Below are 26,625 nucleotides of genomic sequence, written 5' to 3'. Positions count from 1 at the left end.
AGTTAAGAAAGGGAAGGAAAGGTGTGGTCTCCAAGTCCTGAGTCGTAATCTCCCACTTTTAGCTTCAAACTGGATCAGAGAGCCCTGACCCTACCTGCTACATATGGAGAGATCTTTATGTATGTCCAGGGTGTGGAAGCATCTGCTTGCAGCATTGGTTAGGAGCTCCCCAAGTGTGCAGACCTAGGTTGGGTGCTGGACCAACAGAAACAAGGCTGGTGTATGGCTGGGTATGATCATGTTCCAAGAGAGGATGAAGCAAATCAGAATGTCAGAGTGAGAAAAGACTCCTTCATAGATAAGAAAATGATGACTCCCCATGGGAAATTTTCAAGGATTTCCTGAATCACACTCTCCTGGCCCTTGTTCATCAGAATACATGATGTTGGGGTTGGTGATTTAGCTCAGTGGTAGAGCGCTTGCCTAGCAAGCGCAAGGCCCTGGGTTCAGTCCCCAGCTCCGGAAAAAAAAAAAGAAAAAGAAAAAGAAGACATGATGTTTTCCTCCATGTTTTCTCCCCACCCCACCCCCACCCTCAACACCGAAAGCACCTCTTTCAGCATTTAGTTTGACACTTCTACAGTGGAGTGCGAGATGGGAACCTAATTCTGTAGCTAACTCAACTGATGTAGAGACCGACCCACAGTCAGTGTTCCCCGGATGCCTGTGTGAGGGTGGGAGACAAAAGACTGGACAAACAGTAAGAGAGTCAGAGCTTAGTAATTTGATTTATCCCCAGCAAACATGACAGCAAGCAGTATTTGAGAACCCAAGCTTAGCAATATGGGATGGTAGTGTGGACCGCAAGCCAAGAAACTTTTTGAGGCTTTTGAGAGGGTGAGGGCTCGTCCCTCTCTTTGTGTCTCCTCCAGGATCCATGGGATAAACTGAGCCACAGACACAAACATGCCGGGCCTTCCCCTGGATCCTGAAGTTACGCCCCAGCTGAAGACACCCACTTGAAAGAGCCTCCGAGTCTCCCAGTTAGCACAGACCATGGGTGCCCCGCTGTCTCCCTGCGAATGAGACAAGAAGCATTATGGGTAATGCTGGTGGGGCCAACAGCAAGAGGATATAAAAGGGTTGTGGCTAGTGGTATGAGAAAGCCCCCCTCTGGACTCCTTCTGGGAACCTAAGAATTGTGGGGTGTGGAGAGGAGGAGTATGACCGGGGACTGAGTACCTGGCACTTGCCGTTGGTGCCTGCTTCCTTCCAGGCACAAAGCATGTTCCTGGAGAGCTGAGTCACCCTCTTGGCACATGTCCTCCAGCTAATCTGAACCACCCTCAGCTTCTTAAGGTGCATGTTTAAGCCTTTGGCTGAACCTGACAAGAGAAGGAAGCTAGCCTGAGAATGAGCATGCGTTGCCTGCCAAGGGTGACCCACCCACACACAGTGTGGAAGTCTAGTGATTCACAGGTCCCCTCGTGTGGATGGTTTAGTGTAAGATTCTGCTCTGTGTCGTCTAGGTACCTCTCAGTGAGTAGTCCCTCTACGGTGATCTGCCTAGAGGATGCAGGCTCTCTCCAGAAGCAACCCAGTCCCTCACCGTATGGGGGAGATTCTCTGTGGCACCAGCTTTGCTATGAAGCCACCCTTTGTCCTTGTGTCAGAGTTTAGAGCAGCCAAAGTGCTTTGGCAACAGTGGCCCACATCTTGCCTTTGGCAAACAGAATGGAAACACTTGGAAGAGAGCACATATCAGGGTTGCCATCTTGTAGGGGGTGAATAACCACAGTGCTAGAGGAAATCCTGGCTTTCTCTCCATTCTTTCCCTCTCTGGAGTCTTCCACGGGTGACCAGCCTGGTGCTCAGCAGAAAAAGGAGCCGAGTCACCAATACCCACTACTCTGGGTAAGCCACCGGATTGATTTTTATCAACAAATGGTGGACTACATATGTGAAGCAAACAGACGAGCAAGTCAAACAATTTTATGGAATCCATAAAAGTGACCATTATTTTCAAGTTTTGAGATTCTTTTATGCCCCTGTGTTTATCTACATAATTTCATCCATTTCATCTACATGACTTAGCTGGGGTAGGCATTGCTGGTATTCTATTGATGGGAAAAGTAATAAAAGAAGCCCCCCCCATTCAAAGCCCAGTCCTTCCCCATCTGAACCACCATTCTGCTCAGCAGAAGGCAGCCTACACAGGAGGCCCACACTGGCATGAAGGCAAAGTGCATACCATGGCCATGGGCGTATGCCCACTCTGCCATCCAGCACCTGTCCCAGGTGCTCTCCCTCTGTGGCAGGCAGATGGGCATTTTGACTTTGTTGAATTCGATTGGCGTGGCAAGGAGGAGCAGGCAAAGGTCGCTGTCAAGGTGGGGTGGCTTGTAGTCTTTGTGAGTGATGATCCTCTGTACTAGTTTTCTCTCCAAGTTGATGTCGCTGAAAGTCTTGATTCCCAGGACCACAGTGATGTTCACTGCTACCAGTTCTAATCTGAGGGATGGATACAAATGCACCACAGCTGACAACGGTTGTGGGCCATGTTGTTTCTTCAGACACATCTCCAAGCAGTAGAGCTCACCACTAAATAGTGTACAATAGTGAGTATGCTGTGGGGAGGGTCTAGAGAGAGCCAGGAGGTAAGAGTCAAGGTCCAGACCCAGATGAATCTCTCAAAGAGTGAACCATAGACTCAGGGGAAGCTCTGACCAATAGCAATGTAATGTACCCATTGAGAAAAAAAGATTGAACATCTTGGTGACAGGAACCTTGGCTATCTTATTGACTGCTATATCCCTAGCACTTGTATACCATATATCCCTAGTGGCTGCTCAATGTGTACACAGTGAATGGATGAATCTAAGGCAGTCTTTAAATGCAGATGGTAGACAGGAAAAGGGAAGCCTACACTGATTCCTCCAACACTGCGTGAAGTAGCCAACTTTGGATATAGTTGACTAAATCAAGAGAGGTGACTAAAAAGGGACAGACTTCAGTCCAAAGCCACTGGGGGCAGAATATGTGCCTTCAAAAGCTTCATACATCAATGGACCAAGTGACTATCCCAGACCGCACGTGTACTAGATTCGGTGTAAAGTAAAGCGAGTCCCCAGACACTTACAGGGTTCTTGGGAAGCAGTGTGCTGCTGTCAGAACCCACCACTGGTGGATGATGGAGCCTCCACACAGGTGTTTCCCAAGCATCTGGATACTCACTTGCCATGGGAATTCACCATTCTGGACTTCAAGCAGCTCCCTCAACGGCAGCCACGATGAGTTCGGGAAGGCAGGTCTGTGGCCACACAGAACTGATTTTGAGAAAGAAAGCAAAGAGTCATTGGTATATGAGGGGGTCCAGAGAAATCCTCGCTCCACATTCCCAGAACCTTCCCACTTAAGATCAGGTGGCATTCGAGGAAAACTGTATGAGAAGGTTCACTGGAAGATCTTAGAAAATACCTCCAAACTGAAAATCGCCAGCACAGGAAAAGGCAAATTAACAAAAATGGACCTGCCACAGAAATCATAAACACATAGTCTGTTTAAAGGGCGCTTAAAGGGCGATTGTAGGAAAAGCAACAGAAATTTACCAGCAAATGCTGTTTGCTTGATAGAGTTATAAAATAGCTGTGAGTGACTTTGAGAATGATGAATTATACATGCCTGCACATTTACCCATATCCATAGACACAAACACACACACACACACACACACACACACACACACACACACACACACACACACAGAGAGAGAGAGAGAGAGAGAGAGAGAGAGAGAGAGAGAGAGAGAGGTGATCAAATACAGCAGCAAAGCCACTTTGTGAATCATGCTGTGTGTCAGCATCCTTTTGTATAGGGTACCTGCTGTAATTCTGCCAGAAGAGTACCAATCATTTGCTCATCTGGTCTACCCACAGAACTTCTCCCAGGACTTTAAAGCAAATGTTACACGAAATGACTTTTTTATAGCAACATGATCTAATAAAAGTTTTCTTAATTAAATATATTCCTAGTCAACCCCACACCTTTCTGCTGCCTCTTCCAGGGCCTGGGGCTAGAAAGGTCCTCTATTCACTTACAGAAAGGGAGTAGAGAGGGAGAGATATAGCTAGTTGTTCATCTTGCCCTAAGGCTCCTGTACTTCCAGAACTCTGGGCCCAGATCCTAAGGGGTTCACTGTAGACAGCATCAATAACCAGTCCAGTACATCTGCATTGATCAATCGGTTATAGTCTCCTTGAGTCATCCACTGCCACCTCTGGGTTAGAGCTTTGGGTCTCTGGGTGGGAATTTATATTCTCTAGATTTGGATTAGAAACTCTAACTCTTCACCTCCTGGAGCTAGCTCCCATCCTCCCTACGGGATCCAGGGATGAGGTGGCAGGCTTTTTCCTACCTTTTGTTCTGGGCTGGCCTGACACTAACCTTGCTGATCCTGAGCCTGTCCTTTAGATGCCATGAGCAGTGCAACTAGAAGTGGGAGCATGGTGTTGTCATTTCAGTCCAGTGGTGCCCTCCTTGACGTCCTGCCCACATTGATACAAAAGCAACTGTGGCTGCCACAGCTGGGCATCACAAATGCATGGCAGAGTTTAGCCTGGTGACATCACAGTGAGTGCTGGGATTAGATATGAGGAGCAGGCACAGCCTGACTGAGCCGAGTCTCTCTCCCAGGCCTTCCTGGTTATTGGCCCCTTTGCCTAATGTCTAAGGGGTACCCTAGATGCTTTGTGCTGACCATCATCTCCCCGTGGCTCTGAGCACTTTGAAACGTCATTTTTTCTACTGCTACCTCTGGAGTAAAGAGTCTGGATTTCTGGATGAGGTTTTTATATTCTCTGAAGTGGGGTCTCAAAAGTCCCATGTGCCTTTATAGGTGATTTCAACCCTATGAGTTGGTTGGAGGGGAAGAAATAAAGTGGGTGGCCATGTACCACTCAGATTAAAAGGTCGCTCTAGAGTGGCTGCAGTGATAGTTCAGTCAGCAAAGTGCTTGCCCTGCAAGTGCGAAGGCTGGAGTTCCAACTCTAGAGCCTGTATTTCATTAAAGAAAGCGGTGGTGCACGGTGGCACATGCTTGCAATCCCTGCACTAGAGAAGCAGAGATAGGCAGATCCTTGGGGCGTGCTGGCCAGTCAACCTAACCTAGCCAGGGCAGTGAGAGACCCTACATTTAAACAACTGTGCAGGGTTGGGGTTGGGGCTTAGATCAATGACTCATCAATTAAGAGTACTTGATGCTCTTGCAGAGGACCAAGGTTCAACTCTTAGCACCCATGTGGTGGCTCACAATGTCTGTAACTCCAGTTCCAGGGCATCTGATGCCTTCTGACCTCAGAGAGTACCATGCATCACATGGTACACATACGTCCATGCAGGCATAACACCCATCCACATAAAATGAAAATAAATACATTTCTTTAAAAAAAAAAAGAATAAGTGAAGCCTGAAGAATGACACCCAAGGTTGCCAAGTTTTTCCACTAGGCACCACATGCACCTCTCTCTTACACACACACGTGCGCGCACACACACACACACATGCACACTCATACACACACATATACCCACATGTGTACACACATATACACATGCACACGTGCATACACATGCATTCACACACATACACACATATGTCCATGCATGCACATGCATACACATACACACATACACTAATACACACATACACTAACACACACATACACACACATATACACAATCACACATGATACACATACATGCATACACACATGTGCATAAACATGCATACACATATACACACACCCACATATACACACATGCATTTACATATATATACACATGCATGGGCACACATATACACACTCACACAGATACTGACACATAAACACACTCACATATACACACTCATACACACACTCACACATATGCACACACAAACACATTCACATATTGTACTGGCTGGTTTTGTATGTCAATTTGACACAAGCTGGAGTTATCACAGAAAAGAGCCTCCCTTGAGGAAATGCCTCCATGAGATCCAGCTGTAAGGCATTTTTCCAATTAGTGATCAAGGGGGAGGTGGTCCATTATGGGTGGTGCCTTCCTGGGCTGGCAGTCCTGGTAACGTCCCATCCATGGAGCTGTGCATGATGCAGAAGCTCTGCATCAGCTCCTGCTTCCTGATCTGCTTGAGTTCCAGTCCTCACTTTCTTTGGCGATGAACAGCAGTGTGGAAGTGTAAGCTGAATAAACCCTTTCCTCCCCAACTTGCTTCTTGGTTATGATGTTTGTACAGAAATAGAAACCCTGACTAAGACTCATATACACACTCACATATACACATATTCACACACATGCATATACATTCTCAAACACACATTCTCTCTCACACACATGCACACATACAATCTCTCTCTCTCTCTCTCACACACACACACACACACATATATATATATATATATATATATATATATATATATAATTATGGCTATGACATGAAAACATGGATGTTAGTTGGGGGGGCACAGAACAAACAATATCACATAGGCAATCACCCAGGTGAGAGATGTTGGTGGCCTGAGGTCAGAAAGAGATTGTGAGACTGCTGATACATAGAGTAACAGCTACTGAGGTGCCACAGCCACTGTCTCCACAGCACACATTGTCTGAAACCAGTGCAGACTGGAAGTTCAGAGAATACCAATAACCTGGGGAAAGGTCCGTCCAGGAGGTCCTAGGATGAAAGTGAATCAGGGGAAGGGGGGGGGGACTGAGCTGCAAGGCCCTGTCTGCCTTGATGTATACTAGCAGGAGGCAGAGCCAGAAAGGAGGTCTTAGGGGAGCAGGGGAGCATCAGAGGTGCACGAGAAGTGGAGAGAGGATTGTCTAGGGATAGCATTATGAGTTCTGAACTGGTCCCTCCTCCCACTACCTCAGTTCATATCTCCCCTGTCCATCATCTGTCATTACCCTCTCCACATCATCATCTTTCTCATCAGCATTCCAAGATCTTAATTATTGATAGCTTCACACTGACAAAATAAGCAGCTTCAGGATGTGCCCCCTGTCTTACTGAGAACTGCCCTATCTGCTCTCAGTCCTGTGATATCAATGGAATGCACAGTGGCAAAAGGAAAGAAGCATCTGCCTCAGAAACAGTGGTGTACGCAAAGTTCCTCAGCATTCTAGAAGCCTCTCTCTTTCATCAAGGTTCCAGGTGCTTGGTCAAAGAGAACTGCCTTGATTATTACTTGGTCTCTGGTTGTGGAAAGATGCCCCTACAAGTGCATCGTTAAGAGAAAGCCTTTCTTTTGGCTCACAGTTCGGGGATACAGTCCATCGTGGTAAGGAAATCATGGTAGTAGGAACTTGGGTCAGCTTGCCACATTGCCTCTACAGTCAGGAAACAGAGAGCAATGAATGCTGCTGCTCAGCTTGCTTTTTCCTTTTTATTCACTCTAGGAGCCAAGCCTACAGGATGGTGCTGCCCATGGTTGACATGGCTTTTCATACCTCAACTACCTTGATCTAGATAATTGGTGATTTCAGATTCGGTCATTTTAACAGTATTAGCTATCACACTGTCCCTGGCCCAAGCCTCCCCACCTTCTCTCTCTCCATTCTTTGCCTGCTCTGGTTTCCCTTATTTCCAATGGATACCCAACAGACCACATCCTCAGCATTATCACTTTATCTCCCCTACCCAATTAGATTACAACTGTTTGCTCTCACATCTCTTGTTCTTGGAATACTGCCTGGTACTAATGATGTGCTTAGTAAGTAGTTGGAATTGAAGTGGGTGGGGGCTACCACAAGGGAGCAAAAGAAAAACTCTCAGCCTCTACCTGTTTACTCTTAACATCAGAGGGTGTTTCCTTCACCCTCAATGCTGACCCCTCTTGGCTCTGTTGTAAAACACTTGATGAGGCCACACAGGAGAATGTTTATTGACTGGTTAGGTTCTTCCTTAAACCCTCAGACTATTCAATGCTGGTGGGTGCTGCTAAGTGAGAGACTCTTGAGATGGCCCTAGGATTCTGTCCATACAGCTAGCACCCCTTTGCCTAGCTCATGGCTGAGCAATACATTAACTTCCCACTGGCTTTGCTTGCAAATAGCATCCCTGACCTGTGGGTTAGGACAAGAGTTACCTAGCTTCCTTCGCAGAATGTAAAGGTGTCTTTTCTACTGCTTCCATACCAAGAGACCCCTCATTCCCACATCGGAATAAACAAATGAGTGCCTGTGAATTCTTGCCCTTTACTCAGGGTGGAAGTTGATCTGTGAATGGCTGTGAGTTGCTCCATCCTGGCCCCATCCTCCAGGGCTTGTATTATCTGTATTATTTTGAGCAAGTCATTTAAAGTCTTTTGGTGTCTGTGAACATTAATTAAAACTATGGGAGAGTCAGAGTGTTTTGTTTTCTCTCTCTCTCTCTCTCTCTCTCTCTCTCTCTCTCTCTCTCTCTCTCTCTCTCTCTCTCCTAAAAGCACCCGTGGAAGCAGCAGGGCCCTCAAAATGTGTCTGAGTCTCTTCTTCACTACAAAACAAGGGAAGAACTAGACCAACATAGTTTGTGTAATTTTTCTGCATACTGAAGATGACAGAAAAAGACTTCATTGCCTGTAGGGGTCATCAAAGCAAATCGGTACTCTACATCTGAGATGTGCCTCACTTTGAATCTAAGAGTGGGAGACAGCAAAGTGACCTCTAAGTTGATAACTCAGAGAAATTAGAGATTATGATCTTTCACGGACTCCAAATGCAAACTTAGTGGTGATAGTTGTGACCTGGGTCATAGATCTTCCTTGCCATTGTCCCAGCAAATGTGGCCATTGTGACCACTGTGACCATAGCTGTCCTCTTACTAGCTGAGAGGGCTGTTATTAGTAAAGCCCTGAAAGATGAAATGCCCCAAGTCCCTTGTGGACATGATGGAAACTACATTTGAAGGTGGATAATATGTAATGTGTTGGTTTGAATAGGAATGGCCCCCATAGGCTCATGTGTTTGAATGCTTGGCCATAGGGAATAGGGCTAATAGGTGTGGCCTTGTTGGAGTAGATGTGGCCTTGTTCAAGTAAGTACATTTACTGTGGAGACAGGCTTTGGGATTATATATGCTCGGGCTACACTCAGTGAGACACGCAGTCCTCTTCTGCTGCCTGCAGATCAAGGTGTAGAACTCTCAGCTCTTTCTCCAGCGCCATGTCTGCCTGCACACCACCATGCTTCTCACCATCATGATAATGAACTAAACATTTAAAACTGTAAGCCAGCCCCAATTAAATGTTTTCTTTTATAAGAGGTGCTGTGGTCATGATGTCTGTTCACAGCAATAAAGCCTTAAGGAAGAAGCTGACACTAGGCGTGGGCTATTGCTGTGATAGGTGTGACCATGTTTTAGTTTAGAGGAATGTGGATGTTGGAAATGTGTGTTAGGAGAGCAGTAGAATGCTGTAAGTGCTGCTTTATGAGCCATCCTAGTAGGAACATGGAAGACGGTGGTGCTGAGGGTGATTTCAACTATGGGGGCCTGGATCAAGAAGTTTCAGAGGAGAAGAGTTTTAGAATGTTGGCTAGAGATCATACTTGTGATATTTTGATGAAGAATGTGGCTGCTTTTTGCCCTTGTCTGAAGAGTCTTCCTGAGGCTAAAGAGATTTAGATTAATAATTACATTGGCAAAGGAAATCTCAAAACAGCCTGGTATAGACTCTATCCTGTGGATCACTCTTAGAAAGAATATTTCTGATGAAACAGAGCAAGCTGCATGGGGGATAGGGGTGTGTGGTTAAAGGACTAAAGAGGCACCAGGAAGTGGTATGAGGCTAAATCCTTTGTTCAAGAGGTAAACATTAAAGATATTAAATGGAATTAAGGGAGTGGTATTCTCAGGGAAAAAATTCCACCCAGCTAAGCTTCTATCCTGTGAAAAGGAATTAAAGAACAGATTAGGTCCAGGCATGGTGGTACATGCCTTTAATCTCAGCACTTAGGAAACAGAGGCATGCAGATCTCTTGAATTCAGGATCAGGTTACAGAGCATGTTCCTAAACAGCCAGCTTGGGCAGTGAAGAAAGCCACTGACAATAGAAAGCTTATATGAAGATATGGTTGAACGAGAGGGCCATGTTCCAGCCCCAGCACACAGCAAAATCTGACAGTTTTGGCCACATGTTTCTGGTTTTAGAGTCAAGGATAGACGACAGGGATTATAGAATCTCCCCAGGCTAAGGAAAGCCACTAAGGTCAGGTGTGTAGCAGGGGTGTTCCCAAATGGAGGTCCAGAGAGACCCCAAGAGGTTAGAGATGCTACAGCCATGGGCTACCTGCTGAGGAAAGCTGCTAACAGGGAGTGGAACCAACCCAAGAGAAAGAAGTGTGTTACAGTCAACACAGACGAAAGGACTTGGAGATTTGGAAAGCATTTTGATGTCAGACATGAAGTTGTAGAGTTTGGAGTTTGCCTAGGTGGTTTTTGATCTTTCTTCGGTCCAGTATTTTCTCACTATGCTCCCTTTCTTCCATTTGGAACAGTAAGGTATATCCTGTGCCATATATGTTGGAAGTATGTGATTTGCTTTTTGACTTTGATTTTACAGGGAATTACAATTAAGAGATTGTAAGAGTTCAAAGTCAGAAGAGACTTTGAACTTGGGAGTTTTAAACAAGTGTGAAACTTTTATAGACTATGGGGACTTTTGAAGTTAGACTGGATGCATTTCTGCATTGTGTTATGGTTACAGGCCCATGGGGGCCAGGGATAGAATGTGGTGGTTTGAATAGGTATGGCCTCCATAGACTCATGTCTCTGAATGTTTGACATAGGGAGTGGCAGATGCTATTAGGAGCTAGAGCTTTGCTGAAGTATATATGACCTTGTTGGAGGAAGTGTATCACTATGGAGGTGGGCTCTGGGATTATCTATGCTCAGGCTAGACTCAATGAGACACACAGTACACAGTCCCTTTTTGCTGCCTGCAAATAAAGATGTAGAATTCTCAGCTTCTTCTCCAACACCATGTCTACATGCATACCACCATGTTTCTCACCATCATGATGATGGACTAAACCCCTGAAACCAGATCCAATTAAATGTTTTTATTTTTTACAGGAGTTGCTGTGGTCATGGTATCTCTTCACAGCAATATAACCCTAACTGAAACAGGTGGATTGCGCATCTGACTTCAGAGTCTGCACTATCATTGTAGCACAAAGGCCACCTCCTAACAGTTTGGTAACTGGTCATTAGTCATTGGCACCGTGAATAGAGGGACACCTCCAGGAACAAAGTGTCAACTGGTGAAGTGTATGACCTTTGCTGGATGCTGGTAAGGCCCTGTGCCTGGAACACAATGCCCTAATTGTGATGGTGGATTTTATGTTTTCACAGTAATGGCTGCCTACACTGTACCATTAGAGGAGATTTGGGCCAATTCCTAGCTCTATAGAAAGCAGTATGACCAACTGGCCACAGATGTCATGAAAGATTGAGCATGAATGGAAAATATCACTTCTACTTGACATCCACCTCTGCTAGCAGGTGGCTTGTTTGACTTAGATTTCCCACAGTACTGTGGAAGAAATCACAAGGCTCTGGAAAGATTTCCCCACTCACCATGAAGACAACCTTGTACCAAAGGTCTTAGGAAAGGGGAGTGTAATAAGATTCCACTGTTCTCACAGAACGGCAGAGGGTCTATGATCAACCCCAGCTATGACCCTCTGCTCTGTTTATGCACCATACATGTGGATGAGTTGCTGTGCTCTAATGGGAATGCTGGAGGTGCCTCATGGCTTCTTCACAGGTCTTGTGCAATAGTTTTGCAGTCATTGTACCCAAACCCAGATGCAATTTCCCCCTGGTCATACTCAGGGCTTTTACTTTGACTTGGTGAGTATTCAGCTCCCTCCTCAGGCAAGGTTGAAGGTCCATGACCTTTTCAGCCCTGGCTCTATTCCCTCTTCTCCGAGAGTCAAAGATGGGGAGGATGCAGGTCAGGTGAGTTAACACTCACAGAAGATCCATGTTCTCTGGGTCTGGAAACCAATTAAACCTAATTCTGTGGGTATGCATGAGATCTTCAGTGTTCTATGCAGTCAGGAGAGGCTATCACAGTCCCTTTCTCCTCTCAAACTCCAAGCATATATTGGTATATATCCTGGGTGCTCCTAAAGTCTCCCTGTAAGTCTTCCTGGAAGCAGTGTGGATGTATCCTAGGACTATCCCAGTATCTCTCCTTACCAACACCCATTGGATCCCCAAACAAAGTAGGAGTTAAGGGAAGACTCTTCCCAGCTGTATCTTTCTCAACCAAAGGTGGTCAGCCAGCCACACTTTGGGTTTCCTAGATAGAAGCCAGCATTAGAGCCTGAAATGGTACTGGAGGCATGCAGAAACATATTCAGGAAGTGTTTGGACAAGTGACTACTTGCCCCACTCCACTCCTCTGAGCTCACTGGATCAAAATCTGCAGGCTAAACCTGTAAATCTTTGCACAGTGTTCCCAAATAGAACATGGAACATTGACCAAATGTAAATGTCAGATAACATTATTTTAATATTCGAATGCCCCAGCCATTACATGAGATATATGTACATTTAAAAAGTCATTTTTAATGGTAGCTCACATCTGTAATTCCAACACTCTCAAGGCTAAGACAGGATTGCTGGGAATTCAAGGTGAAGCTGGGCTATTTGGTGAGTTCAAGCAAGTCTAAGTCATAGCAGAAAACGCTGTATCGAAAGAATAAGCAAAAGAAAAATGCTTCAGTGACTTTTACCCTTCTCCATGTCCTTCTCAACAATGGCCAGGCTGCTCGTTGGAAGTCAGAAGATCACTGGCTAGGACCTTGGTGACATCATTAAGAGGATGCTTGTGGAGCATCAGTCAACCAACCATCCTCAAGTGACATGTTGTGATGGTTTAAATATGGTTGGCCCAGGGAGTGGCACTATCAGGAGGTATGGTATGGAGGGAGTACATCACTGTGGGGGTGAGATTAGCGCCCTCCTCCTCCTGCTTAGATATCAAGACTTCAGAACAAGATGTAGAATTCTCAGCTTTACCAGTGCAATGCCTGCCTGGATGCTGCCATGCTTCCCACCATGATGACGATGGACTGAACTTGTAAGATAGTCCCAATTAAATGTCCTTTATAGAGTTGCCTTGGTCTCTTTCCTAGCAATGGAAAGCCCAACTAAGACATATGTCTTATTCTGTAACTTCTTTGGTGTTTCTGCAAGTTTTTTTTCAAGCCCTTAAATTTCTCTCTCTACTTTGATCCTAATGCTCACCCAATTCTAGGGAGAAGGAGTTAGCAGCTCATTATAGTCTATGGCAGACTTCTTACCTTAGTTACACATGAAGAGATACCATGACCAAGGCAACTTATAAAAGAAATCATTTAATGGGGACCTGCTATGTTTCAGAGGGTTAGTCTATGACCTTTATGGCAGGATTGTGGCAACAGGCAAGTAGGTATGACTCTAGAGCCGTGACTTAGAACTTACATCCTGATTCTATGGTAGCAGGCAGAGAGAGGGAGACTGGGTCTCTGACATGGGCATCTTTTGAAACTTCTATGCCCACTCTAAGTAACACACTTCTTCCATCAAGGCCACACCTCCTCTAACAAGGTCATCCTTCTTAATCCTTCTCAAACAGTTCCACCACCTGGGAAACAAACACTTAAATATATGAGCCCATGACGGCCATGCATTTTAAAACTTTTTCTGTGATACTATTTCATCACAGTGTGTGTGTGTGTGTGTGTGTGTGTGTGTGTGTGTGTGTGTGTGTGACCTTTATTAATGTAATGTGTTTTGAACAATTCTTTGGGATACACATGATTTTACCATTTACTAAAAGTAAAAGCCAAATTGTATACTAGAGAGGTAGATAAACTTAGTTTCATATAAAGAATTAAATCTTGTCAGATGTGGTGGTATCTGTACTTTAATTTCATTTCTCAGGAGGCAGAGGTAGACAGATATCTGTGTTTTTGAGGCTAGTCTGGTCTATACAATGAATTTCAGGACAGCCAGGATATATAGCAAGACTCTGTCTCAAAAAAAATCTGGCTGGCCATTTGATAGACCATCATCATTGGTTTTCAAAGTTGATCAATATTTTGATTTTATAACCCTCCTTGCTGAGAATGTAACTTCTCAAAAACAATCCAAAATGGGTCTTTTCAGAAATCACTGGGGATTGTTCTAATCCTAAGCCAAAATTCACTGAACAATTTGTGAAACTCATTATCTTGAACAATGTTTTTCAAAAATCAAATACTGTAGCCCTATACAATCAAAATTTGATGTCCAACTTTGGTACTTACATGCAGAGGAACAATGGTGGGGAACTTTTAAAGGTCTCCATTTCCCATCATGAACCTCTTTCTTTTTTTCTTCCTTTCTTTCTTCCTTTCTTTCTTTCTTTCTTTCTTTTATTTTTATTAGATATATTTCTTTACTTACATTTTAAATGTTATTCCCTTTCCTGGTTTCCTGTCCATAAGCCCCCATCCCCTATCCCTCCCCCATATGGGTATTCCCCCCATCTATACCCCTTACCACCATATTCCCTTTCTTTCTTTTTTTAAAGATTTATTTATTTTATGTATATGAGTACACTGTAGCTGTCTTCAGACACACCAGAAGAGGGCATCAGATCCCATTACAGATGGTTGTGAGCCACCATGTGGTTGCTGGGAAATGAACTCAGGACCTCTGGAAGAACAGTCAGTACTCTTAACCACTGAGCCATTGCTCCAGCTCAGGAATCTTTCTGTAAGAGCAGAAAACTATATGCATAGCAAACACACCACAGAGTATATGCAGGAAACACACATGCAGTCTTGAATCTGAGTTTGAGGCAGTGTTTGTTGAAAATGTGAAACATGGCGCACACAATGCAAAGCATACATGTGGCATGCTCAAAACCACAGACACGATCAAGTTGCCAGACAGCACACGGTGAGCTCCACCAGAAACACCTCAGATCACTACTCTTTCATTCACTGTTGCTCGTTTTCATAACTCCCACATTCAGCTATGTGACCCCCATACAGGGTCATGACAAGAAGCTGTGGTCTATCAAGGCCATACTGTGTGGAACTGTGTGAGCTAGTCTTCATGGCTGGGTCCCATGGCTCTGCTCCCAGCATATGCTTTTCCATCCAATGGGACATGAAAGAACTGATGGAGATTTCCTGTGTTGTGGTCATAGGTGATGGGAATATCAGGGTTCTCCTGAGGGACATAACCATAGAATGAATACATATGTATCAAAGATGGGATTGGCTTACATAATGTGGGCTGGGTAGTTCAACAGTGGCTATCTGCATGCCAGAGGGGCTGAAAATCTGGTAGCTACTTATTCTACAAGAATGGTTGTCTCGGCAACGCTCATCTAGTTCCCAATCTGGCAGTTTTCAAGCCTTGCTTGACTTTCACGGGTGTACCCCATTGTGATAGGCTCCCCCAAAAAGGAAGCTCATGAAACTTAAGAATTAGTTACAAAGGGACCAAAACCCAAGTGTCCACAGAGGGCCAGGTGATCAGGATGAAAGTCAGACCAGCTGTGCCAGAAATTCCAAGGGGAAAGTCTTCATGGATGAAGTCCTGACTGAGCCACCACAGAAAGAAAGTGACTCCAGAGGAGCCTTCATGACTTCATGTGAGTTCTCACACAGCCATTATGACATCAGTAGCCCGGCCAGCCTAGGGGTCTGAGCCTCCAGATGCCTGACCTACTGACCTCCAACACACAGCACAGCCGGGGACATGATCCTACCCTCCATTCTGCTGCTTGTTGTCCACACTCTAGAAGCAAATGTTGGTACGTGGACTCCTCTCCCTCTGTCCAGAGCTGCTGACCCAGGCAGGGCCACCCAGGATATCTGCTCTCCTCACCACCCCCCCGCATCCTAGTGATATGTGGTGAACATTAAGGACAAAAGAGACAGAGGATACTACCCTTGAGTTAGCTAACAGTCACCAGGAGGCCACCTCCAAGAGCACAGGTCACTTACCCATACCTCTTCCTGGCAATCCTGGAGTTCTGACTTGGAAAAACTAAACTCCTACCTTATCAATAGCAGTGAAAAGGGACATACCCAGAGCTTGGGACAGGAACTAGCCAAGCGACTTAATATTTTTTTCCTGTTTCCTTGATAAAGTACTCTGAGAAAAGCAACTTAAGGGAGAAAGGGTTTATTCTGGTTCACAGTTCAAGCTTACAGCCCATCGTGAGTGGAAGTCCAAGTATTAGGAGCTTAGAACTGTTGGTCATATCACATCCACAGTCAGAAATCAGAGTGGTGATCCCATGCTGCTGCCTGGCCCCCATCCTCCTCTTACACAATCCAGCTTTAGTTTGTGGCTTCAGGGGAAATTAGTCCCAGGGACATAGCACGTCCTGACTTGTACCAGTCTGAGAAACACACAGATTTCCTTCCTGTGCTCTTCATGCTGCCTCTGAGCAGGGCCAGCCTGTCTCCCTGGCCTTCAGTGTGACCTGGGGCCACTCTATAGAGTAGGGCACTGTGACACCATTGGTAGAACTGGTTCCTCTGGAGTCTAGTGGGAAGAGGCTCCAAGCTGCTCAAATGACCCCACTGTGGAGCTGCTGACATCGCCTCCGGGCTTTGCGTCCTAACTGCCACCATATTGGCATTGTGGGATGTTCTCAGGATTAAGAATGGACAGTGGGATTTGTCTGCCAGCCCTATGGGGACTTTGGTGCAAAATGGATCTGAGAAATCCTGGAGCAGCTGGGGCTTGAGGAGTTTTCTATGTGCCAAATATTTTGAGTGGCAGTTCAAACCTCATCACATTTGACCCATATGCTAGCCTAAAGGGGCAGAGTGCTTATGCCCATTTAAGGGGTGAAAAGACAGGAGATAAGCAAGAGAAAGCAGTGTTTCCTCCAGTCACTGGGTAAGGCAACCGCACGTCAGGATTCAGGCTCTGCTGTCTGCTCAGAACCTGTACCCCCAGCAAATTCTGCAGCTGCATCAGAGAGTGGGGCCCAGCAAGTCAAGTGTGTCTCTGCGATTACCTTGATATATTTGTTCCCACATTTGTACATACATTTCTCAAATAGGATTTTTTAGCTATATTTTAATTTAGTGTGTGTGTGTGTGTGTGTGTGTGTGTGTGTGTGTGTGTGTCACAGCACACACATGGAGGTCAGAGAACAGCTTATGGGAGTCAGTTGTACCCTCATACCATTTAGTATTCCTGGAATGGGACTCAGAGGGTCAGGGCTGGCCATGGCTTTATCCACTGAGACATCTCACCAATCCCTCAAACCTAATTTTGCTTGCTCACTTGTTTGTTTGAGACAGGGTTTTTCTGTGTAAACTTGTCTGTCCTGGAATTCACTCTGTAGTCTATGCTGACCTTGTACTCAGAGATTTGCCTGACTCTGCCTCCCAAGTTCAAATCTGATTTGTATCCCGATCTTTTTATTCAAGCTCCTATCATGAGAACCGGAGATCTCCCAGTGAGCCTCATTTTCATTGCTAAGAAATAGTTCAGAGTACAGCTGCCATGACACCAGCCTTTCTTCTGTCTGCTGCCATTAAGAATCCCATTGCGGGGGTTGGGGGAACATCTTCCAATATTCAGATTTCCCCCTTTAAGATGGTCCTAGCATAGAATCTGTCAGCCAGCAGTGAGTTTCCTGTCCTCTCTAGGACAGGCACAGTCCCATCCTCAAGACACAGCATCACCAAGACAAGCATGCTGCGTTCTCCACCTGGAGCTGGCATTCTGGGGTCAGCAGTAGGATAGACAGAAGCACTCTGCAACTACCCAAAGCAATGGAGACACCTAAGGCTGTATAGACAATGAGGAATGGCCAGGGCTGGGACCAGTTTGGAGGAGGTTTCACTTGAAGTGATTCATGGAGGGGGAAGCTGAGAGAGAGAGAGAGAGAGAGAGAGAGAGAGAGAGAGAGAGAGAGAGAGAGAGAGAAACAGGTAGTCTAGAACATTCCAGGCACAGACTACTGAGGAGCATCTGGCTTTACGTCCTGGTCAGGCCCCTGACCAGGCTGTATGACCTGTGTCTGGGATAGCATTGCTTCAGTGTGATCATGGAAACTAAGGTTAGTTCATGTTATGGCATCTGTAACAGTGCCAGACAATGAGTAAGTTTCAAGGCCAAAAGCCCCAAAGAAAATATTTGTTATGATAGTTTAAGGTTTGTGACATATATTGCTAAATCTCAACTTTCTATCAAGAGCAGCAACTGCAGGCTTTGTCCCTAGCTTCCCAGTGACATAGCCATTCTACATGGACCAGACAACAATAATAAAGGCTTCTAATGGGTTCCGGCATTTTCTATGAACCCTCAGGGCTTCAGTAACACCTGCACAGCCAAAGTGGTTTAAGTCACAACAATTTTTTCTCACTTGTATGTAGGGTGGAAGTACAACATGGGGATCCCAGGGTGAAGGCAAGGGTGGACAGGAAGGACGATGCCCTGTGTGCACACTGGAGGGGAACTGCTACTGTCCTTCTCTGGCATCAAACGGCTTGCCTGGGGTCAGCACTGTTATATCTCTCTCTGCCTTGACTGGACTCTACCTCTGAGGTTTTAATTTCTCTCTCTCTCTCTCTCTCTCTCTCTCTCTCTCTCTGTGTGTGTGTGTGTGTGTGTGTGTGTGTGTAAAGGTCAAAGGACACATTCAGGTTCCTCAGCTACAGTCCACCTTGTCTTTTGTATAGGGTGTCATTAGTAGCCTGTAACTTACCGAGTGGGTAAGGCTCTCTAGCCAGTGAACCTTCAGGACTACGCCTGCCATTGTTTCCCAAGCATCAATACTACAGCCACATTACCACACCTGGAATCCGTTTACACGGATTCTGGGAGCTCCAACTCAGATCCATGTGCCTGCATGGTGAGAGCTTTGCCAGCCAAGCCATCTCCCCAGCCCTGCCGCTTATTTTTTTCAGGGCTTTTATAATGACAAGAAGCTCATGCCAGCCACCACCAGTTCTTTGGTGGTCAGCAGATTAATTTCATTCCCAAAATCTCTGTTGTTTCATAAGGAGAGATATTTGCCAGTCCTGTGACACAGTTACTAGACCTGGTGTGTACCCTGGTGGTCACACTGGCCTCCCATGCAGATGGTCCCACGCAGGATGAAGACAAAGCCAAGACCTTCACTCCACACCCAGAGCCATGGGTTCCTTCCTATCACAACAGGGAAGCAAGCCTTGGCTTCAGAACATCCCCAAGGACGTGTCCTCTCAAGCTTACCCAGCCTGATCTGCCAGAGCTTGACTGGCTGTTCTTCCCCTGTGGTTTTCCATTTCTGCAGAATGCGGTGTGAGACCCCTGTATGATAGCAGAATTGGACACTCCAGGATCATAGGAGGGCAGGAGGCTGAGGTGGGTGAATTCCCATGGCAGGTGAGCATTCAGGAAAATGACCATCATTTCTGCGGCGGCTCCATTCTCAGTGAGTGGTGGATACTCACCGTGGCCCACTGCTTTTATTCTCAGGAGCTTTCGTAAGTATTGAGGGCCCTCGGTCTCCAAGGGGTGGTGTGCACTCAGCTACACCGGGCTGGGAGAGGGACCTTGGTACAGTTGCCCCCTAGATAAACAGGAAAGGCTCCCCCCTCCCCTCGGGTCAGAAGACCCAAATGCAACTGACAGGGCTGGGGGGGCCTCTGCCCGTGTCTCCGAAGACATTAAAGTGCACCTAGGAGGAAATTCTACTTCTTCACATCTGACCTCCTTGGCTGGCTGTCATCCTTCTCCTTGGTGGCTTATGGAGATTTCTTTGTCCTAGGCCATTAACGGGCCATATGCCAAGGTCTTTCTTAGGACTTTTCTTAAATACTAATTCATTGCCTCTGCAATGACCTTTGGAGGGAGGTAGAAGAAATTATTTTGTAGATAGGGAAAGCAAGGTCTGATGAATGCCTATGGGTTGCCCCAGACCATGTCCAATAGACAAAAGCAGGAAGGAAAATCTGGCTTTTAACCTCACCCCTTCCAGAACGTTCAGAAACTGCAGGAAGGGGGAGCATAACCTGTAATTCTAGCTACTCAAAACCTGAAGCAAAAGCTATACACATTTGAGGCCAGCTTGGGCAATTGGGACCTGGTCTCATAATAATAAAATAAAATATAAAACTTGGTGGAATATGGCCCAATGACAGGGTGTTTGCACAACATGTTTAATGTCATGGGTTCTATCTGCACTCACCGTCAGGGGAGGGATTCATCATGGCAAAGCCAAGATTGCTGTGGCCCCTGCTCTTGCAGGAAACTTGGGACTTGGTTAAGATAATTAAGAAGCTCATGACCATCTTTCCTAACTGATGCTCTTTTCTGGAAGCTCTATGTGGCGAGTGGAAACTCCAGATGAAACTCTGGTCCTCATTTTTAAATGGTTGGAGGATCTGATGACACAAAGCAGTGGTTGTTGTTGTGCGTAACACTGCCCTGCCTCTCTGACAACTGGTTTGATCTGCTAAGGGGTCCTTTGGGAATGTTTGGTTAGGGTTACTACTGGTGTGTTGAAATGGTCTGGGGGAGGGGGTTATTCAGCTCTCACTTCCACATCAGTCCATCACTGAAAGAAGTCAGGACAGGAACTCAAATGGGGCTGAAATCTGGCAGCAAGAGTGGATGTGGACGCCATGGAGAAGTGCTGCTTATGGGCTTGCTAGGCCTGCTTTTATATACAACACAGACTACCACCCACAGTGGGTTTGGCCTCTCATCAATCCCTAATTAAGAAACTGCCCTACAGCCTTGCCTACAGCCATATGGAGGCATTTTCTTAACTGACTTCCGTCCCTCCTCTCATATGACTTAGCTTGTGTCAAGTTGACATAAAACTAGCCAGCACAGGAGTGCTCTTCAGAGAGCCCAGAATGGAACTCTGCTTCTTTTTTTTTTTTTTTTTTTTTTTTTTGGTTCTTTTTTTCGGAGCTGGGGACCGAACCCAGGGCCTTGCGCTTCCTAGGTAAGCGCTCTACCACTGAGCTAAATCCCCAGCCCCTGGAACTCTGCTTCTTGCCTGTTCACTGGTGTCCCATTCAGTCCTGGAAAGCCTAAGGACACGGCTCTACCCCCGCTCACTTCTCAGTTAGGGTCTGAATCTGACATGTTAACCACAGGTTCGTGTGTTTGAGCTCTTGCTCCCCTGGTTGTAGTCCTGTGCTGGGGGTTGTGGATGGTTCATAGGTTGGATCTAAATGGAAGAAAGGTCTTTGGGTGATGGATGTGGGGATTCAGTCCACTTCCAGCCACAGTCTCCAGTGGCTCACATTTCATACAAATAAGGACAGGCAGACTCATGCCTTGTCTTCTCCGCCATGTTCTACTCCTACATCTTAAACTGAGCCCAAGTAAGCTTCTCCTCAGAGTTTCTAGCCAAATATTTGGTCCCAGCAAGAAAAGTAGATAGCATAGTCTTTCTGCATTCTTTAAACCTTTAAACCTGAGAAGCTGCCCCAGCGGGACAAGTCTTAAAGGCTTCTAGATGTTAGCTGTAGTTTCCAGTCCCATTGGCTTCTGTTCACCCAGGCTTCCTTCCTTTCTTCTTCTCTCCGTCCGGTTCTGTGCCACCAGCCCAACAGAACTCACAGTCAGAGTGGGAACCAATGACTTAACTACTTCACCCATGGAACTGCAGGTCACCAACATAATTCGGCACAAAGACTTTAAACGACACAGCATGGACAACGACATCGCCTTGCTGCTGCTGGCCAATCCCTTAACGTTCAATGAGCAGACAGTGCCCATCTGCATGCCCCTCCAGCCCACCCCTCCCAGCTGGCAGGAATGCTGGGTGGCAGGATGGGGCACAACCAACTCGGGTATGTGGCTGTCCAGGCCCTCATGGAAACTGCTGGGACAAGAGCTACAGGATCTGGGGGAGTGGTGATGAAGGGCAGAGTGAGAGTGGTGGAATGGCTTTCAGTGAGGAAATCTCCACATGCTGGGCTCTTGGGAGCCTCAGCTCAGCCTCTTCTGGGTGCCAGAGAGATGCCAGGTCTGAACCAATCCCTGAGCATGGTCAGCACAGAGTGGGTTGTGTTTGTGTGTTTAATAGAATTCCAACCACCATAGTTGCTCAAAGACCCCTCTGTTCTATTCCTAGTGTTGCCCAATCACTCTTAGAAGTGAAAGTTATCACTTACTACTGTTAGGCTTTTACTTGGTCAAAATAGGAACCATATGTGGAGCGGAATATGGGAGCAAATTTCCACTGTACTGTTCTCAAAGACACCCCTTGTCCCCAAAGATACCCCCAACCCCAGCAGAGCAGTTGATAGAGACCGCAGCCTAAAGCTGAAGCAAGCCTCAGGCCTTGAAGATGACTTGTATGAGCTGAGCCTGGATTTGGCTTCTCTCAGCATTTTATCAGAGGGAGACAGATAGAGGATGGCTGCTGGCTCCAGACAGGACTTAGAAATGGTGAAGGAAGCAGACGGTGACCTACAAGGTTAAAGCACTCTGTAAGGGAAGTAATTATGAATTTCTGTGATCAGAGTTAAGAATCTTGCTAATGGAGGCCAAGACATTGGTTCCTGTCAACCCTTTTATACTAACTACTTTTGTATAAGACAAAAATATCTTCCAGAAACATGGCAAGAAAGGCTTATTTTGGCTCCCGGTTTCAGGGATCTTGGTCCATTGTATTGGGGAGGGCAGGGCATAGCAGCTCTAAGCCCAGGGGTAACAGCCTGCCCACACTACAGTAGGCCAGGGAGCAGATAACAGGACAGAATCAGGAACCGAGTCACCTTCAAAGATCTGCTCCTAGAGACCTACTTAAACCTCTTTGGCACCACCCCCTAAAAGTTCCACAGCCTCTAAAATTAGCCCCATTACCAAGAAACAAATGTTCAAAACAAGGATTTGCTGTAAGAGACATTTCAGATATAAACAAGCACCTTCTAAAGAACCAGCTGGGAACTGGAGAAATGGGTCAGTGGGTAAATTACATACTGCTCTTACAGAGGGTCTGTGTTCAGTTCCCTATCCTGTGTTCAGAGGTTCACAACTGCCTGTAACTCCAGCCCCAGGGGATCTGATGCCCTCTTCTGGCCTCTGTGGGCACTGACTTTCATGTGCTTGTGCCCAAACAGATATATACACATACATATAATTTTGTTTTAGTTTAAATCTTTTAAAAAAGACAATATGGGCAATCTATCAATGCTGGAAAACCAAATGATTTTTTTTACTATGCTATAAATGGGTTTTCAGTGGTTCTGTAGCAGGGATGGGGGCTAGATGTGGAGGACTGTGCTCACATAATAAACAATAGTAATTGGGAGGGCTGGGAAAGGCTCACTTGTGTGCTTCCTGGGGAAGTCAAATCCTGCAGCTTGGTGGAGTCAATCTTGAGGAAGACAGGCTCTGACTAAGAGGAACACTTGCAGGAGGTGGGCTTCATCAGAAAAGCTTATGTGGTGATTGACAGCTCAGGTATGGGCTGTCTAAAGGCTGTGGAAACTGAGTCTGTGGGGAATATGAAGGAGAACGGTTTTGGGCTTTGAAGGAGGGTCTGAAATGGTCTCCAGGCCACCATCATGCTTCATTACCTACACACACAGAGACTACCCACCTGGTAACTTGTCCACTGTGTTTTCTCTCCACACTAGCTGACAAAGAATCCATGAACATGGATCTGATGAAGGTGCCCATGCGCATTACAGATTGGAAGGAATGCTTACAGTTGTTTCCAAGCCTCACCACAAACATGCTGTGTGCTTCATATGGCAATGAGAGCTTCGATGCCTGCCAGGTAATGAGGGGTAGTAGGCCCTCCCTCAACCTGTAGCCCCCAAGCCCCAGGGACTAGATTAAGATCCTGAAGTGCAGGCCCCAGGAAGGGGTCAGTCCATAAAGGACTTGTCAGGTGAGCATGAGGATCTAAGTTTGGTCTCCCAAACTCATGTTAAAAAATAAAAAAGAGCCAGACCTTGTGGCACTCTCTGTGCTGTGCAAGAGCCTTGGGGCTCTCAGACTAGCCAACCCGCTGGGCAAGTTCAGGCTAGTGAGAGACACTGTCTTCAAACAAAACAAAAGCAAACAAGCAAAGTGAAACCAAGACGAAAAGATCAATAATAGATAGTAGACACAATGACTGAGAATTTAGAACTGAAGTTGTTCTCTGACCTCTGTATGCATTTGAACCCATGTATACACTTGGGGGCGTTCATTGGACACACACACACACACACACACACACACACACATTGATCGAGAATGAGGGGGGGAGAAAGAGAGAGGGAGAGAGAGAGAGGGAGGGAGAGAGAGAGAGAGAGAGAGAGAGAGAGAGAGAGAGAGAGAGAGAGTGTGTTTTAAGGACATGCCAGTCTTGAGTCATTGGATTCTGAATGGATTTTGAGTCTTCTGTGAAGGCCATACACACAGTAGCCCTGGCACTGTCAGCCCACCCAAGTCAGCCTGCAACTCACCTACAGAAGATCTCAGGGACATTAAGAGGACAGGATTCCACCATGTCTTCCACCTGTCTCTGCCTCTCTGGCACCCGGATTGCAAACTTAGGCCTCCAGGCCTAGGCTTTTAAATGTAGATTTTGGAAGTTGAAGTTGGGGGTCCTAATTATGTCCTTTCTCCTGCTCTCCTGTACTTTTCTTCTCTGCCTTTTCCAGAACCTGGCTAAAAAACTCACACCCCTGGTTCACTTTTCCTTCTGTCTGTCTTCTGCATCCCCTCTGGAGTTTCTTTTTATCAAGCCCTCTCTCTTTAATCCCACACACTGTTGGCCTTGTGTCTTGTACCCTATTACTCCACAAGCTACCTGTTAGCCACATACATCTCTCATAGGACCAGGATGGGGTAGTCACCTTGGCCAGTGCTAACAAGATTTATTTGAGTAGCCTGGTGTAGGGCAAGTCAATGGATATCTCCCCATGAATGAGCTGTGCCCAGCCTCTATGAGCAATTTAAAATGGACTTAATTTTGAGCTGTGTTCTCTGCCCACAGGGTGACAGTGGGGGACCACTTGTCTGCAACCAAGAGTCTGACGGCAGGTGGTACCAAGTGGGCATCATCAGCTGGGGCAAAAGCTGTGGACAAAAAGGCTCCCCAGGGATATACACTGTCTTGGCAAACTATATCCTGTGGATTGAGAAAATCACCCAGATAGAGGGGAAGCCCTTGGATCTTAATAGTCAGATGGTCTCTGTCAAGAAGAAAACCAGGAAGAACAACCAAACCTCCAAATGCCCAGCCCTGAACTACCCCCAAAGCTGGCTCCTGCCCTGTCTTCTGTCCTTTGCACTGCTTAGAGCTTTGTCCAACTGGGAATAAAACAATACAGTCTCTGACCCCTGGCAGGTGAGTTAGAGTGTGCTTTGGGACATGCTACAAATCTGAGCCAACATTGAGGACCTAGAGGTGTGGACAGAAAGAGGAGGACCCCAAAGATAGGCTGAAGCCCTGACTCAGGGGCTGAATGCCGATACAGCCAGGTAGGACATAAGTTGTCACTCTTGGTCACCTGCCTGTTCAAGCTAATTTCTTGTGGATGGGGCCTTCTCTAGCTAGTCATTTGTTTGGATAGCAACTGTGAGACCTTCCATTCCTCCTATTTGAAGACTCTTCCTACCCATCACCCATCACCCTTGGAGGCAGGAGAAAGGATTCAGTGGTTAAAGGTGCTTGCTCTCTTGCAGAAGACCCAGATCCAGTGCCTGGTACTGCTCATAACCACCTGTTACTCCAGTTCCATGGGATCAGATGTCTTCACCTCACCCCCTCTGTGCTACTGCACACTTGTAGTACACACACGTACATTTGGGCACACACACACAGACTTTTTTTTTAAGACATAAAACTAAAGAAATGGTTCTAGAACAGAAGTCACCTGGTCTGTGTATTTATGAAATGGGAAAATAAGTCACGAAGACAGAAAGTGACTTGGCCAAGTTCACAGGGCTTAGGTGACACTGGAGCTGGGAATCATACCATCATTTACATTGTACTGTTGGCTTTAATCCTAATCCAACTGGTTAAAAAGAGACTGAGGTCCAGGATTGGAAAGAGACTCACTCTAAAATGAGTGGAGACAAACTGGAGCACCTAAGAGCCACAGAATTGTCCCAATCCACAGGCTTCGATCAGTCCACTGAGAAGAAAAGACCCTCTTAGGACTTGGTACAGATAAGCTGGTGGCCAGCTTAGCCACAGACAGACAGACTGTCCCAATTTAGGATTTTGTAGGTTCCTTCATGGAAGAAGCAGTGTACAATATCGGCCTTTGTACCTGTGTCTGCCTGCAAAGGACTCCAGACCACCTTGGGTTTTCTTCCCTCATAGCCACTGACCCCAAGAACACAACCCTTCTCTACTCTGGGCTGCTAGCTCTCAGATTCTTTGAAGAGTGAACAGGCAAATGGTAAAAGAAGGTGGCATATGCCTGATTGGGATGGGACGAAAACCATCTAGAAAAGACTATGGCAAGTGAGTTTCCTGGAAATGGCCCACTGGGTGCCATTACGTGGCTGCTATGGGTGCACTCTGGTGAGGCACAGCCTGAGAGACTTCATCCCAGGATTGCTTCTCTCTGCTGATGTAACTTTCTTGCCACTGTTACATAGCCTAATGATTCCTGGGCATCAGCCCACCCTTTTGGGCAAATTTCCTGCGGATCAACATGAAAATGGACA

General features: G+C 46.2%; 2 protein-coding genes across 13 annotated transcripts in view; one reads left to right on the top strand and one right to left on the bottom strand.

Moving 5' to 3' along the window:
• The window catches only part of Prss55 (serine protease 55), a 38,272-nt gene extending 12,988 nt beyond the window's left edge, over positions 1-25,284 (top strand). For 2 of the 8 annotated variants that reach the window (XM_087586549.1, XM_087586548.1), the window contains 4 exons: positions 19,277-19,469; positions 21,547-21,794; positions 23,589-23,731; positions 24,941-25,284. In XM_087586549.1, coding sequence (XP_087442675.1) covers positions 21,599-21,794; positions 23,589-23,731; positions 24,941-25,267 — 666 coding nt within the window. In that variant the 5' untranslated portion in view covers positions 19,277-19,469; positions 21,547-21,598 and the 3' untranslated portion in view covers positions 25,268-25,284. 8 annotated transcript variants of the gene reach the window in all.
• On the bottom strand, positions 707-7,052 carry Prss51 (serine protease 51). Of its 5 annotated transcripts, none has more exons than XR_015637831.1 (5): positions 4,384-4,512; positions 3,080-3,266; positions 2,192-2,451; positions 1,183-1,342; positions 707-1,016 (listed from the first exon to the last, which is right to left on the bottom strand). XR_015637831.1 is itself a non-coding variant. In XM_087584773.1 (5 exons), the coding sequence occupies exons 2-5, from the start codon at positions 3,192-3,194 to the stop codon at positions 717-719; spliced, it is 723 nt and encodes a 240-aa protein (XP_087440899.1). In that variant the 5' UTR covers positions 3,195-3,266; positions 6,909-7,052; the 3' UTR covers positions 707-716.
• Positions 25,285-26,625: the final 1,341 nt, after the last annotated feature.

This window comes from Rattus norvegicus, chromosome 15 (assembly GCF_021556685.1).
Source record: "Rattus norvegicus strain SHRSP/BbbUtx chromosome 15, alternate assembly SHRSP_T2T, whole genome shotgun sequence".
NCBI lineage: Eukaryota > Metazoa > Chordata > Mammalia > Rodentia > Muridae > Rattus > Rattus norvegicus.
Note: the sequence above shows the minus strand (reverse complement) of the source record. Positions and strands in the feature narration are given on the sequence as shown.

Excerpts from the sequence above, each read along its gene's own strand:
- Prss51 (XM_087584772.1), bottom strand. The coding sequence starts at position 3,162 with ATGCTTGGGAAACACCTGTGTGGAGGCTCCATCATCCACCAGTGGTGG. Across the intron at positions 2,452-3,079 it reads CACTGCTTCCCAAGAACCCT|ATTAGAACTGGTAGCAGTGA; the intron begins GTAAGTGTCTGG and ends TCCATCCCTCAG. Across the intron at positions 1,017-1,182 it reads GCACCAACGGCAAGTGCCAG|GGAGACAGCGGGGCACCCAT; the intron begins GTACTCAGTCCC and ends TCTCATTCGCAG.